The following is a 16,892-nucleotide window of genomic DNA, read 5'->3' as shown; positions in this document are numbered from 1 at the left end:
CTGAGTCCCATGCCTAGGTTTTTACGATATGCCTTTTCCATTAGCTTTGTTAAGATCCCTCACATGCATGGATTTCAAATTTGTTGGCACCAGAAAAACATCTTTTAATTCAATTTTCCACCTCTTGTGGTCAGCATGTTGCTTACTAACTAGCATAATGAGCTACCGTGGTTAACAAAGAAAGGCTGGAGATAATTTTCTGTGCCACCCGGGTGCTTGAGAAGTCTGTAGCATTCCCATCAGCACCTATTTCTTTTACTCTGTACATTTCACGTCCGGGTCCTGCGTGGGCTCCTAGGGATGCCTTTGTTTATCTATGAATTTAGCCACAGGCAGACTCCCCCGACAGCCCCTTCCTGCCCGAGCTTGTCGGAGGCCTTTAGAAGCTGAGCAGACAGCAGCAGCTTCAGCCTGAGTCATTTCTTTCAATCGCGGACAGGCTGCCAAGAGGCGTGAGTAAGAGCAGAGTGCAGCGGCGGGCGGGGCGGAGGTGCAGGCTGGGCGTGGCCCAGGTGGGAGCGGCGGGCGCGGCTCAGGTGAGCTAGCAGCCTCCTCGGGTCGCACACAGCGTCGCGTCCACCTCCAGGACTTGGAGCTCCTCGCCTGCTTTTTCTCTTTGCCGCACGTTTTCTGGGATAGCTGTGACTCCAGGTAAGCAGAGTGGGGCATCAGGGCTGGCGATGTCTCCTTTGAGGACAGTTCATATAGAGTAGTTAGGAGAGCTGCTGGGCGGTGGTGAACGCGGTGGACATAATGGTGCTTTTCAGAGGAAGGGCGTTGCCTCCCATCCCTCAACGGGGCTTCCAGCTGCCAGCCCTTCGGGTGCCAGGAATGCCATGTAGGGGGCTGAAATCGGTTAACCATACAAGGTAAGAATGTGAAGACAAAACACGGCGGGGGAGTTTTGGTGGTGGAGGGAAACAGCTATTCCTGGAGCAGAAAGTTTTTCCCCCGGGCCCTCGCAGTCCTACCTGGGAACTCAGAATGAATTGTGCAGTTTTGGAAAGGGTGTAGTTTCTGATAGGGAGGGAGTGGAGAAGTCCTTGGGATTCCAGCTCACCTTCCGGGTTCATAGTTTGGGACTCAGGTGGTCTACCGGCTGCTCTTCCTTTTGGCTTTATAAGCATTAGGTCGTCTCCAGGTGGAGAGTGTCTGCCTTCCTCTTCCTCGGTTTCAACAGGAAACCAGTTACACAATTTAGTAGTCTGTGCTTGGACTTTTCAGTTCGGCTGGCTCCCCACGCCTTCCTCAACAGGCTCTCTTTTTTGAAAACAGCTTCACTCAAGTGCGCCAGCTGGGCTGTTCTCTGGACTTGCCAGTGGGTTCCCAGAGCTGGGGGATCTGAGACCTAGTTTTGCTCAGCCCTTGCATGTTGTGTGGGCAGATCAGAGGCGCACAGAGGTGGAGGGGACATGACTTTAATGAAGTAGAACCAGGTCTGCACACTTGCATCTCCATTTCCATTCTTCACGTCCTTTCTGCCTCCAGTACAAGAGGTTTTCAGTGTAGCTGTGTCCCAAACAGGAGTCTCCATCAGTAAGTGCGGGTTTGATGGCTCCTTGATGGGTGGAGGGGTGGAAACCGGTCTGAGGACAAGATTCTCCATAGAAAATGAGTCAGCAGGTTTCTACCTTTGATTCCTGACACCCTGACTTGTATCACTTCAATCCCTCTGGGGTGGCTGCTTGGCTCTGGGGTTATGCCATCTCAGCGATCTGGGCCATTCTGGTGTGGCTGAGTCTGACTCCAGATTAGTGGAAGGCACCAGTGGGGTGAGTCAGTGTCAAGGTCAGGTTTCTAAAGAAAGGAGAGCTGCTGTGATGTTCAGAATGTCTGAGCAAAGCAGGTGCTCCTCTTTCATCAGAAATGAGAGCAGACCACCTTATTAATAACTGCATTGTACTTTTCCTGATAAAATTTTCACATATAGATTCTCACTTAATCGCTTCATTTAATCCTCACAATATTCTTTTTATTTATTTGAAAGGTAGACACACACACACACACACACACAGATGTGGAGAGAACTTTTATCTTCTGGTTCACTTCCCAAATGCCTACAATGGCTGGGGCTTGGGCTGGGAGCTGAGAACTCAGTCCACGTATCCCACGGGGGTGGCAGGGACATTACGTGAGCTGTCACCTGCTGCCTCCTGGGGTCTGCATTAACGGGAAGCTGGAATCTGGAGCTGGGGCTGGGCATCAAAGCCAGATTCTCTGATATGGAATGTGGGTGTCTTCAAGAGGCTGAATCCCTGCCTCCATCATGACATCCTTTCACACTGCAATGGCGGCAAAATATCTTATTTTCTTAATCTGCCACTGCCTTTTTTTCCTTATTGGGTTTGAGGATGGACAATAGAGGTTGTGTTTTAGGCATACTCCAGTATAGGTATTATAATAGACAAGATTTCTCAAGGTACTGCCCAATATAGCAAATGCTTAAAAGGTGTTTTTCACCACATCTCTCCATCTGCAAAGTGAATCAGCCTAGGTTAAGTGATATCTTCTGACAAAGTGAAAATTAATTTTTAAGGACTGAAAAAGCTATGCAGTTAGCCAGCGGGGTGTGTGTGTGTGTGTGTACACACATGCAAGTACATGTGCTTGTGTATGGAAGAGTGTGGCAGATGGTCCATAACATATATTGTTCAGATTGAGTATATTTAAGCAAGTGAGGGACACCATCACTATGCCAGGACAACAGCTATAAACCAACACTGCCTCATACAAAGTAGACATATAGTCCTGCAGACCACAGGGCCCATATCTCACTCACATGGTGGAAAGTCACAAAGTTTGAGGGTCATTAGCTTAGATGCATCAACAACTTGGAAAATCTGTATACAGGGTCATGACAAGCTGGAGGTCTGGAGAAGTGAGGCTCCTCGCCCACACCTGCTCCTGCACCTCCATTCATCTTAGTACTCTCACAGTCTCTGAGCTCTATCAGTTCTCTCTGGCCCCCATTTTTGCCCTGCTAAGTCCTAATTATCTTTTAGGACTCCACTTCAGTGTGGCTCGCTTAGATGTCATTGCCTGGAGGAGGCATCACTGGGATTTCTAGTATGGGTTAACTTTTACGAGCTCCCAGGGTAACTTGTGTATCCCGTTAAAGTGCTCATCATGCCTATCCTGCACCAGCTGACAGCTCCTTGGAGGAAGGAGCCATGTCATGTTCTCCCTGGATTTCTTAATGCCTTCCGCTGTGCCTGACACATGTGGTACTTACTCAACAAGTGCAACTTTATATGAAAAGTTTGCAACTTCAGTGGCAGAAAGGGAAAAAGAGCTCCTTCAAGTAGGAAAATAGCAGGGAAAACATGTGGTATTGGATAAAATAATGTGTGGGATGTCTTGGTATCTTTAAAGGGGAAATTCAGGCCATGTAGGATATTGGAACTTGAGAGACTTCTGAGAGAACAAATGGCAGCAAAGACATGATTATCAAGACAGAAGGTGGTGGGTGCAGTGGGGAAACCAAGGCTGGGGTTGAGGAGAAGTGAATGAATTCCAGGTCTGGTTTTGCCACTCTCACTCCTTGCGTGGGTGGCCTGGGAGAATCACTCTGTCTGGTCTGCTTCACTTTCCTCATCTGTAAAATGAAGAGGTGTGCCAGACTAGATCCACCCCAAGATCTTATCTCATTTTCAACAGTTGTCTTTTTAGGACAGACTGCAGAAAGCAAGCCTATTTAAAGTGAATTCTTAAAACTGCATTTCTATTGCAAGCTAAACTTCCAAATCACTTTTCTGTGGTTAAAATAAAAAACTTCTAAGTGACTAAAAGATGTAGTGCTTTGTACATTGGACCCATAGATGAAATTGTCTTTGTTAAAGTCATTACAAAATTTTCACAAGAAATGAAATAAATTATCTCTGAAACAAGGTGAATAATGAAAAAGGATTGTAGTAGTTTTATCACTTTGAACTCAAGATATTAGACATGTAAATTTCCTGTATAGGAATTGCCAATTTCAACTGTACTTATAATTTTTATAGCATTTGCTCATGCAAAATAGGCTGTATAAGAACTTGATACTTTTTCCTGGGTGTGTATTACTAACATTGCTGTGTGTGTTCCAGCTACAGAAATGTAGCACTTGGCAGTGGCCAAAGTAATTTCTTGAGCTATCTCAGACCAGGTCAGCTTTCCAATGTTTTTATTTCAGCTGAGGACTAATCCTGGAGCAGTTGGTCAGCTTTACCATGTAGCATGGACTGGGTACTAAGCTGGTGCTTGCCACTCTAGCATTCTCCATGTACAGACCACTTCTGATTCCCAGCCGACACCAAACAAGGCTGCTGCAGCTGGGACCTCATATAGGAGATCTGTGGTCTCCCCCGTGGGAAGGAGAATTTTCTGAGAAAGGAGTCTGTCAGCAAAAGTACCGGAAGGCAGGCCTGCCTGGACCCATGCACCGAGGATGACTGTACCAGGGAAGGGGCTCCCTGAAGGGGAGGATCTGCTGCTGGTGGGAAAGCCTCCCCCTGCCAGGTGTTAGGAGTGCACTACTCTACATTCTCCAATAGGCACTTGGCTCTAAGCCTTGAATTGCATCACAGTGTTAATTGTATTGTGTAATGATGAGCTGTGCTGGAAACCACAATGATCTTGTATTCAGAGTCATTTGGGCTAAATGTATCTCAAAATGTTATAATGAGTGAATGAATAATGCTTTAGTTGAACAGAATGGTAAAATGAGCATTTCCTTACCCTCTGATCCATTTTCAGGACCCACTTCTAGGTGTTTGCAGGCAGACTCCCTTGGAAGCTGAACCCAAGGTCTCAAATACAGTTTTTCTACCCAAAGGAAATCACCAGAAGTACAGTTTGTTGTCGCCCAGGAAAAAATGGTTCTGATTTCTCTTCTCAGAAGGTGGTATACACCTGCTAGGGAGAACTAGAAAGTGCAGTTTGTGTATTTCCAGTGTGATTAGACCTCAAGCTGTGGCAGTGTCAAGACACTTGCACTTGCTCATCACTTCATGTATATGTTGCGTTTCAGTTGTTGATCAATACTTGTCAATATGACAAGTTGCTGGAGGGAGCCAGTCTGCTTACTCTGAAAATTTGTTACATGGATACCCCAGACCTCTTGTGAAGAGTTTTGTTTGAGTTTCCTGGTGGTGGGCATCCTGGTTGAAATGCACCGCAACCTTCCATTTCTGTCCCAGACACTGCAGGTCTCAGGATGCACCTGATGCTGGCCATGGTCATAACTTGCCTATGGTGTCATCCCTCAGGCCTTGTCCCTGCCCCAGGGGAAGATATAAAGGTTCTGGGCTGAGGGGATTAAGAAGCCCACCCTGATTTCAGGTTACCTTCGATAGATTTCTACTGGAAACCCTGACCTGCGTGATTCTGATGTACTTAACCAGGGACTTGAGGAAGTCAGTGGAGCTGGCCAGTAGCATGAATGGGGTCAACACAACGTTGTTTTCTTGCTAATGAACCTGTTTTTTCAGACACTGAGATATAAACTTTCTGAGTCCATCCTACATGTAAGCCAATGTACCATAAATGGGGGAATTCTGAAGAAATATTTGAGGATTAGAGGTCTGGTCTTCGGTCTTACACTCATGGCTTTGCATTTGGTAGTTCTGTCCAAGTATAAGGTTCAAGCTGAGATCTTATTGCTTCATCTGACTCTAGGACATCCATGGGTCCTGGGTAAAGGGTTCCTTTTATCTTGAGTAGGGAAGCTTTCTCCCTGGCCCCAGGGTACTTTTCCTACCTGGATACTTTCAACATCGCCAACATCACTCTGCATGCATGCTTGATTGCTTTAGGGGGATTTCTTTGAGCCTTGATCAATCCAACAGTCAGAGGTACTATGAATCCATGTCCCTTAGAAACACATTGTCCGGATCAGGCAGAGCCTAGAAGTCCATGCTGCTTCCAGAAGGGGCTGTTCACTGACTGATTTCATCAAGGTGCCTTTGGACTTGATCAGCATCTTCTGTTTCATTAGAAAAGTGATCCTCAAATGTTTACAATCTGAAGTCTCCTTTAAATTCTGGAAAAATTGAGGATCCCAAAGAACTCTTTGGTAAAAAATGTGATTGATTGAATTTATCAGTATTTACCAAACTAGAAATTAAAGGAAAAATTTTGAAATGTTTACTTACTAATTTATTTAAAACAATCATTAAACCATTATATATATTTTAAAGACTTTTTATTTATTTATTTGACAGGTAGAATTACAGACAGTGAGAGAGAGAGAGAGAGAAAGGTCTTCCTTCCATTGGTTCACCTCCCAAATGGCCACTATGGCTGGCGCCGTGCTGATCCGAAGCCAGGAGCCAGGAACTTCCTCCTGGTCTCCCATGCAGGTGCAGGTGCCCAAGCACTTGGGCCATCCTCCATTGCCCTCCTGTACCACAGCAGAGAGCTGGACTAAAAGAGGAGCAACTGGGATTAGAATCCAGTGCCCATATGGGATGCTGGCACCAAAGGTGGAGGATTAGCCAAGTGAGCCACGGTGGATAATATGAATAATATCTTAATGGGAAAACCCATTTTTTTTTTTTTGACAGGCAGAGTGGACAGTGAGAGAGAGAGAGAGACAGAGAGAAAGGTCTTCCTTTTGCGGTTGGTTCACCCTCCAATGGCCACCGCAGCTGGCGCGCTGATCCGAAGGCAGGAGCCAGGTACTTCTCCTGGTCTCCCATGGGGTGCAGGGCCCAGGCACTTGGGCCATCCTCCACTGCACTCCTGGGCCACCGCAGAGAGCTGGACTGAGAGAGGGGCAACCGGGACAGAATCTGGCGCCCCAACCGGGACTAGAACCCGGTGTGCCGGCGCCGCAGGCAGAGGATTAGCCTATTGAGCTGTGGCGCCGGTGGAAAACCCATTTTTTAAAGTGAAAAATGTAGGGAGATGAGTGATACTGTTTTCATTTTGGCAAGTCCCATTAATTTTTGCCTTAATAGAAGATATGTCATATAGTCTCTGGAAAACTCCCTTGAGTATCTATGAGAGATTAATGTGGAAAAAGGAAAATAATGTCTACATATTACTGTTTAAAATAGTTTGACCTCACACACCTCTTGAAATCATTTTAGGGACTGCAGGGTCCCAGGGACAACACTGAATGAGAATTACAGACTTCTGAGACATACGCAGATGTTTGCTCTGCCAGGCTACCTGCTTTTTAGCTGAAGTTCTTCTCTCTTTTCTTTAATTCCATGTTCTCTGTTATGCTACACAAATGGCACCAGCAACTCTGCATCTGATTATTTGTCTTTGTGTTTTCCCGGAGAGATTGCCAACACATAGGAGAAGCTCAGTGACCTCTTACCACACTTTGCATAGTGTCTTACACATGGAAGGCATGGATTGGTAACACAAAGAGTAAAGGTGCTGGATAGTAAGTACTGCCAGTTTCTGGGCGTCCCACTGAGGCATTACTTACTGCACTTGTCTCCCAGGGCTGCTGAGACAAAGGACCACACTCACTTGATAGCCCCTGTTCCCCAGGTCAGAAGACTGGAAATCACTCCGGAAGTGTTAGTAGGGCTGCGTTCCACCAGGATGCTCCCGGGAGGACTATCTCATGCCTTTCCCTTTGTTTCTGGTGTTGCCAGCAGTCCTTGGCTTCCATCACTGACCCTGCCGTCTTCACATCATCTTCCCTCTGTGTGTCTGTCTCCGTGTCTTCTCTTGTTCTTAGGAAACCAATCATATTGGATTAGGGCCCTCCTCACTCCAGTTTGACATCATCTTAATGAATTACGTCTGCAAAGATCTCATTTCCAAATAAATTCAAATTCACAAGTACTAGGATTGCAACATCTTTTTGAGGAACATGATTAGACCCATAAACACTAACCCACAACATTTACTAAATTTTAAATTGTGTCACAGGAAACTTCTATGGTTTGGCTTTTTTTTTTTTTTAAAGATTTATTTATTTATTTATTTGAAAGTCAGAATTACACAGAGAGAGGAGAGGCAGAGAGATAGAGAGGTCTTCCATCCGCTGGTTCATTCCCCAGATGGCCTCAACTGTTGGAGCTGTGCCGATCCGAAGCCAGAAGCCAGGAGCTTCTTCCGGGTTTCACATGAGGGTGCAGGGGCCCAGGGACTTCAGCCATCTTCTACTGCTTTCCCAGGCCATAGCAGAGAGCTGGATCAGAAGAGGAGCAGCTGGGACTAGAACTGGTGCCCATATGGGATGCCAGCACTTCAGGCCAGGGTGTTAACCCGCTGCACCACAGTGCCGGCCCCTGGTTTGACTGTTTTTATCTAAAAAAGAAATCCAACTTTGTGTGGTTTAATTCAAATTCTAATTGAAACGTGTAAGTAAAACCAACAGATTCTGATTAGTGCTGTCAATAGTTCTTATCTGACTGGTTGCTGACGAATGAGCATGACCACTGGGCACCAGACCATGGCCACTGTGGCTGAGCAGGCCTGAGTCTGGAATTCTGAGCAGAGCAGTACACACAGAGAACCTGCTATGTCTTAGGATGTTGGTCCAAATGTTTCTTCACAATTGGCTTTTTTAACTTACTGAGCTTCTTCCCCTCTTCCACCCAAGATCAGTACTTTGTTGAAAGAGAATTATTTTTAAAGTTAAATTGATTAATTTGAAAGGGAGAAAGAGTTAGAGATATAAGGACAAAGATAGATAGAAAAAGATAGGTAGAGAGAGAGGGAGAGAGAGAGAGAGAAAGAGAGAGAGAGAGAGAGAGAGAGAATCTTTTTCCACTGGTTCAGTCCTCAAATGCCTTCAGTAGCCTGAGCCAGGCCAAGCTGAAGCCAGGAGCCAGGAACTCATTTCAGGTACCCTCCATAGGTATCAGGTACCCAACTATTTGAGCCATCGTCTGCTGCTTCATGGGGTGCTGGAGTGAGAGTCGAGCTGGGATTTAAACCCAGCCATTCTGATATGGGATGTGGGCATTCTGAGCAGTGTCTTAACTGCTGTGCCAAAGCCCGCTCTTGAAATAGAATTCTTATTGTGTTGGAAGAATACAGTTAAGAACACTTTAAAAATGCTTTGGGAATTAACCTCTCCCTTTTCCTTGGTTCCAGGCCCACGATGGATGCTCTACGACTGGCAAATTCAGCTTTTGCCGTTGACCTGTTCAAACAACTGTGTGAAAAGGAGCCAGAGGGCAATGTCCTCTTTTCTCCAATCTGTCTCTCTACCTCTCTGTCACTTGCTCAAGTAGGTGCCAAAGGTGACACAGCAAATGAGATTGGACAGGTAAGACCCAAGCCTTGTTTCTATTAGAACCCATGGGCAGTGCCTAGGGAAAATGAATGGAGACTTTGTGGTCAGAAGGGCTCAGGATTGAGAGCTGTGCCATTTCTAAGATTCTCTTGATCTATTTTTAAACATGAAAGCTCCTTTGAGTGTCCTGTAACCCATGTTTAAGGTAGGCACCAGGGTGTGATGGAGAGCCTGGGGATCTGCTAAGTAATCACAGGCTGTCCTTTCACTGGTGGCCTACAGCAAGTCACATGCCGTTCTCCTACTGTATTATAATGATCTGTCGAGGTGGTGTTTATGAGATAGATGTTCCATTGCAAACACCTTGACCAGAAAGAGGATAAATCTACAGGTCTACCCTATTCTGTAACAGAAAAACAGTCTACTTACCATGGAATTTGCTTACAGGATCAGGCTTTGAGATGTAAGAGCAACTGTGTTCCTAGAATATATCCATGCTTATTTTAATAGAAATTACATTTTAGACATCTGCCTTCAAGTAGCATGGGTAAATGAGGAGATGAATTATGTTTACAAATGTTTTAGGATACTCATGAGTGTTCCATTTCAGAAGCATGGATTATGGTGCTGTTTTACACACACATATACATACACACACACAGCTATGCTTAGTTGTCTAGTTTGTTAGGCCTTCAAGTGAGATTATTTTCCTGATTGTTACATTTTAATTCCTCATGTAGTTTTAGATAGTAGGTGGATGTCCTTCTAATTCCATCCCATTATTAATCTTAGGTTGATTGTTTTAGGCTAGAAAGAATATTTGTTTGCATGAGCTCAAAAGCATTTAAAAAGGGAACATCTTATATTCATAAATCCTCCAAAACTTTGACCAACAAAATCTTATTTAGATCAGGATTAAGAACTTGTGTTTGAAATTGAGTAGAACTTGATGAAAAACCTTCTGTTTGAGGAAGAGGAACTACATTTTTGCATCTGTCCCGTGCACTCCCCAACCCCGCAATCCCTACCCCATCTCCCATTCCTCATTACTCATCTCTCAGTGGAGAAAGACCTGAAGGAGCTTCCTTGTAGTGGATCTGCTTTTCTTTGTAAAGGGTGGTTTCAGGACATGCAATTGAATCACACAGCAGTACCTGGGCACTTTGGTTTTCTGATCTCCTTTACCCCTCATTAGGCATGAGAGTTATACCCTGCCTCAGACTAGCCAAAAAGTGACCACACAATGTTGAGACTAGGTGCAATGTGCTGGGTTGGTGACGTTACCTGAAGTGTGGCTTTGGAGCATGGACACTGGGTTATGGAACAAAATTAACAATATTTAAGCCTTCCAAATGATAGCTTCTTAGTATTGAATGGTTTAGAATATTACCACAAGAATAAATGACATTTTAGATGTTTTACATATTTGCAGCCCTCATAACAACTCAGACAATTAGGTATTGTCCGTCCTTTTGACTGAGGGGAAAGTGGAACTCTGGAGAGCTGAACAAGATTGCATTTCTGGTAAATGAAGGATGGATTGAAAGATAACACTGTCTGCCCTAATTCACCCAGGGCAGCCCATCATTTATTATAGTTGCTCATCATAAATTATGCATCAGTTGTTGACATTTGTTAAAACATCTGAAAGGACTACATAGATGCTGGGTAAAGGCAGCTGTATGCTGGAATCTAATGCTGGCTTGATGATTGCTTGTTGGTATTAATCTCTCTTGTGGGCTCTAAATTGAGTAGAAATTATAACCCATCTTCATTTTGTTCCAAGTTTGGAAATCCTTCTGAGTGAGCATAGGAGGCATCACTTTGCAGAAGGGCAAATTTTCCCCCATGGTTCATCAGGAAGAGGAGCTTAATGCTATTCTTCTTCTTCTAAAAGATTTGTTTGTTTATTTGAAAGGCAGAGTTACAGAGAGGTGGAGGCAGAGAGAGAGAGAGAGAGAGAGAGAGAGAGGGGAGAGAAAGAGTCTTCTATCCACTGGTTCACTGCCCCAAATGGCAGCAATGGCTGGAGCTGAGCTGATCCGAAGCCAGGAGCCAGGAGCTTCCTCCAAGCCTCCCACGTGGGTACAGGGGTCCAAGGACTTGGGTCACCTTTTACTGCTTTCCCAGGCCACGGCAGAGAGCTGGATTGGAAGTAGAGCAGTTGGGATTTGAATCAGTGCCCATTTGGGATGTTGGCACTGCAGGTAGTGACTTTACCCGCCATGCCACAGCGCCGGCTCCAGTGCTATTATTTTTCAACTGGGGAAAATTTTGTTCTCCCTTGCATACCCTGGGGACATTTAGCAATATCTGGAGACATTTTTAGTTGTAATGACCAAGGAGAGGAGAGCAGCTGGCATCTAGTAGTCCAGGGATGGTGCTAAGCATACTGCAAAACCCAGGACAGCTTCTCCACAAAAGAGACTCACTAGCTTGAAATGTCACTAGTGCTGGGGTTGAGAAGCCTGGCTTTATGGAACAAGTGAGCAGGGGGCTACCCTGCCCAAAGAAGCTGACTATCATCATGTACCCAATACAGTTGGAAGGGGCAATACTCTTTGAGTAAAGTTTTTTTTTTTTCTTTCAACAGGTCCTTCATTTTGAAAATGTCAAAGATGTACCCTTTGGATTTCAAACAGTCACATCTGATGTCAACAAACTTAGTTCTTTTTACTCATTGAAACTGATCAAGAAGCTCTATGTGGACAAATCTCTGAACCCTTCTACGGTAAGCTGTTTAGAGAAATTAGCAAGATATAATTTTTTTAAACCAGGATTAGCATTTCACAATGTACAATGGTAGACCAATAGCTTTTCTCAGTGAAAGTGATTTCCAAGATGTTCACTGATGGTTTGGGACTCCTGAAAATAAATCAATCTTAGCAGAGAGGTTTAATATAGAAATCAACTGTAGTCACATCTTCTAGGTCAAAATATGTGAATCTTGTGGGATTCCCCTCTCCCTCTCCAACACTCACAATACTATCCCTCTCTGCTTTTTTTTTTTTTTTGAGATTGGAGAAAATTAACCCTCTAATAAATGTATTTGCATTTCCATAGTCAAGGGAGTTCAAGACAGCTTACAATTTAAATTTCTTTTTCCCCAAATAGCAGGACATATGGCCTGGGACAGTGTTTTAAACTCTGTACCTCATTTGTTTATATACGCACTGTTCTCTTGATGTTATTAAAAATCCAGTAATAGTAACTATGAATTAACTTTTCATCAGCCACAAACTGGTTTTGTTTGCTTTACTAGGCTTATCAGATGTTATCTATATGAGGCATCTCTTGTTATTTAGGTTCAGTCATTTCTTGAAGCAGTCTTATAAAGAATGCTAAGGCAACCTTACATTTGACCCAAGAGAACATCATAATATTTTTACAATCTGAATTAGAAATATATAGGCAACATTATAGACTATATGGAGGTTCTCCTACTTTAGTAATACAGAGTTGATTCAGTTCTCGCTTGGCTAAAAGACACCGGTTACTACATATTGTTGTGCTTATTCTTGTTGCTTGAAGACATGTATACACATTTTTTTTTTTGTTCCAAAAATCATCTGGGAAATCAAACAAAATTGAAATGTGAGTTTGGGCACAGAAAAATTTAAAAGCTCTCTAGATGATCCTTAAAGAGCTGCTCAATACATTCTTGTTGCAGGCAGTGAGGACAATGGAGGTCCTTCATCTCGCCAAGATCTTTAGATGTTCTTAGGGGGCACTGGTTCTCTAAGTCTATGCCAACAGTTGGTACCAAAGTTGGGCTGCAGTTAACTCAAGCTAAATTCATTGACTAAGATTGTAGCTGCTCTGAAAATATTTATGGAGCCTTGTGCTTAGAAGTGAAGTGACATGACATTTAATCAAGTTAAATTTAGTGTGGTTGAAATTCCATTTTACATTTGGAATTATTTCAATCAAATTAGGAGTAGCAAGGCTTTAGAAAATGAAGAAAAACTAATTTATTTTTTACTTATTTGAAAGGCTGAGAAAAGAGTTGGAGGGGAGGTTAGAGATCTTTTAACTGCTGGCTCATTCCCCAAATACCCACAATAGCTGGGCCTTGGCCAGGATCCTGGTTCTTAATCTAGGTTTCCCAAGTGGGTGGCAAGGATCCAAGTACTTGAGCCATCCCCTGCTGGCTCCCAGAGTACATATTAGCAGGAAGAGGGAATTGGAAGTGGAGCTGGGACTCACACCCAGGCACTCCAAGGGCGTGGGCATTCCAAGCAGCATCTTAACTGTAGATTGGAAGTAGGGCAACTGGAATATGACTGGGCGCCAACCTGGGATGCTGGCATTGCAGGCAGTGGCTTTACTCTACTGCTGTGCTACAATGCTGGCCCCTAGTTCTTCACTTTTAACAAGCATTAGAATCAGAACTGCTACTGTTCCCTTTAGCACTGTTTCAAACTTTAATGTTCAGGTGAGACACCTGGAAATCTTGTTAAAATGCACATTCTGCTCCAGTAGCTATGGAGTGGGGCCCGAGAGTCTTAATTTCTAACCAAGTCCCTAGGTGTGTAGAATACTTCTTTATTTAGTAAGGATGAGTTTTCTGCTCATAGTTCTCTTTGCTATACATTCACTCTATTCCTTTTTTTTAAAAAGCTTTTTCTTTACTTGGAATTCTTTTTTTTCTTTTTAAAAAATATTTATTTATTTATATGAAAGTCAGAGTTATACAGAGAGAGGAGAGGCAGAGCAAGCGAGAGAGAGAGAGAGAGAGAGAGAGAGAAGTCTTCTGTCTGATGGTTCACTCCCCAATTGGCTGCAATGGCTGGAGCTGCACCAATCCGAAGTCAGGAGCCAGGAGCTTCTTCTGGGTCTCCCACGTGGGTGCAGGGGCCCAAGGACTTGGGCCATCCTCCACTGCTTTCCCAGGCTGTAGTGGAGAGCTGGATCAGAAGTGGAGCAGCCCGGTCTTGAACCAGCACCCATACGGGATGCCGGCATTTCAGGCCAGGGCGTTAACCTGCTGTGCCACAGGGCCGGCCCTACATTTGCTCTATTCTAGTATATAACAAGGACATTTCAAAAGTTCATGGAAAAATGGAATTAAAAGTATGAGTTTATTCTGGTACAAAAAATTTTTGAAATCCATTTGCAGTTTTTTCATAATACACATTTCCTCTTATTATGAAAAAGACTTCTTTGCACCAAAATAACTTCATTTCCCATAAACTTCATGAAGTTCTCTCAAATATATATATATATATATATATATATAACATTTTAGTGTTTCTGAAATTGGAATCAGTATTATAATTACATTTACTTGTATTTAGCAGTGTTAACACAGTGTTTCTTTTATTTTCCCAAAAGATAATACTAAATTGTTGGATGCATTTGATAACTGATATTATCGTTGATAAAGTGAAACATGTAATACAAAGAAAATTCACTGATTTCCACAAGGTTTCAATTCATATAGTGTTACCAGTTTTGAAAGTGTGTCCATGGTAATACACATTTAAGTATTTTTGTTAGAACAGTATAATTCAATAGCTTAATCAGAAGTTTTAAGGTTTGTGATTTTATGAACTGGATGTATTGCAGGAGTTCATTAGCTCTACAAAGAGACCTTATGCAAAAGAATTGGAAACCGTTGACTTCAAAGATAAATCAGAAGAAACCAAAGGCCAGATCAATGACTCAATTAAGGAGCTCACAGACGGCAAGTACCCTTTTCTTGTTCTGCTCTGAACTGCTGAATAAACACACCTTCCCTTCCCATGAATCCTTGCTCCAAGAGTAAAACAAAATCAACACAAAACAAAAACAAAAACTTCTGGAGGATTCCTGGGATACTCTTAGTAGACAAGCTAAATTCTTGCTCATCGAGCCAGTGGATGACTTGGATTTTGGGGCATTTCTTTTGCTTGATGCCATCACTTGGCAGACATGGCTAGGGCTTCAGTTTGAGTCTGCTTTGCCTTGCTCTTTGTGGAGGTGCCAGAAGCCCTTGCAGAGCCCCAGCTGTGCCTCTCACAAAGTCTGACCTTGGGCAAAGCTTGAGGCCAGCTTTCCAGTTTGGAAAGGAAAGGGCCTGACTACAACTTGATGAGCCTTGAGACCAACATCCGTTTAAAAAATCACACACTTATAAAGACAAAAAGGAGAATATGTCATAGGCAAAAAGACATAAGAAAAAAGGTAAGCCATGGTATATAAGTTTGTCCTCAGTATCACAACTATGGGCATTGTGCCCCAGACACTCCTGGGGTCCCATGGCAGCACCTACCCCGTCCTGCCTCCTGTGCGGTGCTTCCCCGGCCTCTCTCCTCCTAGACTCCTTCTGTTAAAACTTCTTCCTGGAATGGAACTGGAGCAAAGATGATTTCGATTGCAAATCAGTCACCATGTCCTCTTTCCCAGGTAATATATGCGTATTTATAGTGTTTGCCCAGGGAGGAGCCCACAGGGAGGCAGCACGTAACCAAGAACTGATTCTTGGAGCAGTTGCTTCCTGCCTTGGGAGCATCACTGCTGGTCAAAGGAGACATACTTCCTGGCAAGGGGAGAACACTTCCGGGCAAGGGAGACACACTTCCTGTGAGGATCACTGGAGCCCGGAGTTGTGCTGTGGGCATGTTCCTCACGAATGACAAAGACCCATCCTGGCTATAACTGCGTAGCATGAGGTGGAACTTAGGAGTCATTCAGGACCTGGGTTCAAATTCAGATACTGTCACTTTTATCAGATGAGGTATTTGGACAGAGAATCATAATTTATTCAAGTGTGAAGTGCATCATATATCACTTGATTTAATCTAATTAATTTAATTAATGGCTGTGAGGATTAAATTTGATAATATGTACTAACAGATAGTAGCCACACATGTATGTGCATATGCACATATATTACAGAAGTTTCTTTGACTTTATAGTTGAAGAAAAAATTTGCTATAATTAATACCAAGTTAGGCATAAGTTATAAAATTATAAACAAAAAGCAGCTCCTGTTTAAGTAATGTAATGGTTTTGCTTTAGAATTGGTAACTGCATTTTCTTTCAAAAAGTCTTTTTTGAAAACAGATTATTTATTTATTTATTTATTTTGAAAGTCAGAGTTAGAGGGAGAGACAGAGAGACAGAGAGAGATCTTCCATCTGCTGGTTCACTCCTCAGATGGCTACAATGGATGGAGCTGGGCCAGGCTGAAGACAGGAGCCAGGAGCATCATATGGGTCTCCCACGTGGGTGATAGGGGCACAAAGAGGCCATCTTTTGGTGCTTTTCCCAGGTCATTAGTAGGGAGCTGGATTGGAAGTGGAGCAGCTGGGACATGAACTGGCGATCATATGAAATGCTGGCTTCACAGGCTGTGACTTTGCCTGCTAAGCCACAACACAGGCCCATCAAACTGCCTTTTATTTTAAAATCTTGGTAAATTTAAGGTTTTTACCTAGATGGTAGTTAGTGAAAAGACTTGCAAATTTGGAGTCAGAAGCTCAGAATTTAAGTTGAAGCTCTATTATTTATTGACCCCTGTACCTCCTTGTTCTTCAATAACATATTGCATATTTAACTCTTGATACAGCAGTGGCAGGACTGGTTACATGATTTTTAGGGTCCGTTGCAGAAATGAAAACGCAGGGCCTTAGTTAGAAAATGTATTAAGAATTTCCAAACAATAAGAACCAGAACATTAAACAAAGGCAGGACCCTTCACATACACATCTCAGTCCCCCTA

The 16,892-nt window shown here is 43.4% G+C and overlaps 1 protein-coding gene across 1 annotated transcript in view; it reads left to right on the top strand.

Moving 5' to 3' along the window:
- The first annotated feature begins 487 nt into the window (after positions 1–487).
- The window catches only part of SERPINB5 (serpin family B member 5), a 29,600-nt gene continuing 13,195 nt past the window's right edge, over positions 488–16,892 (top strand). The window contains exons 1-4 of the mRNA XM_002713632.5: positions 488–651; positions 9,046–9,220; positions 11,781–11,918; positions 14,756–14,873. Of these exons, the coding sequence (XP_002713678.1) occupies positions 9,053–9,220; positions 11,781–11,918; positions 14,756–14,873 (424 nt within the window). The 5' untranslated portion in view covers positions 488–651; positions 9,046–9,052. The remainder of the gene's footprint in view (positions 652–9,045; positions 9,221–11,780; positions 11,919–14,755; positions 14,874–16,892) is intronic.

The sequence above is a fragment of the Oryctolagus cuniculus genome, chromosome 10 (genome assembly GCF_964237555.1).
Source record: "Oryctolagus cuniculus chromosome 10, mOryCun1.1, whole genome shotgun sequence".
Taxonomy (NCBI): Eukaryota; Metazoa; Chordata; class Mammalia; order Lagomorpha; family Leporidae; genus Oryctolagus; species Oryctolagus cuniculus.
This window is presented reverse-complemented; position numbering and strand designations above follow the sequence as displayed.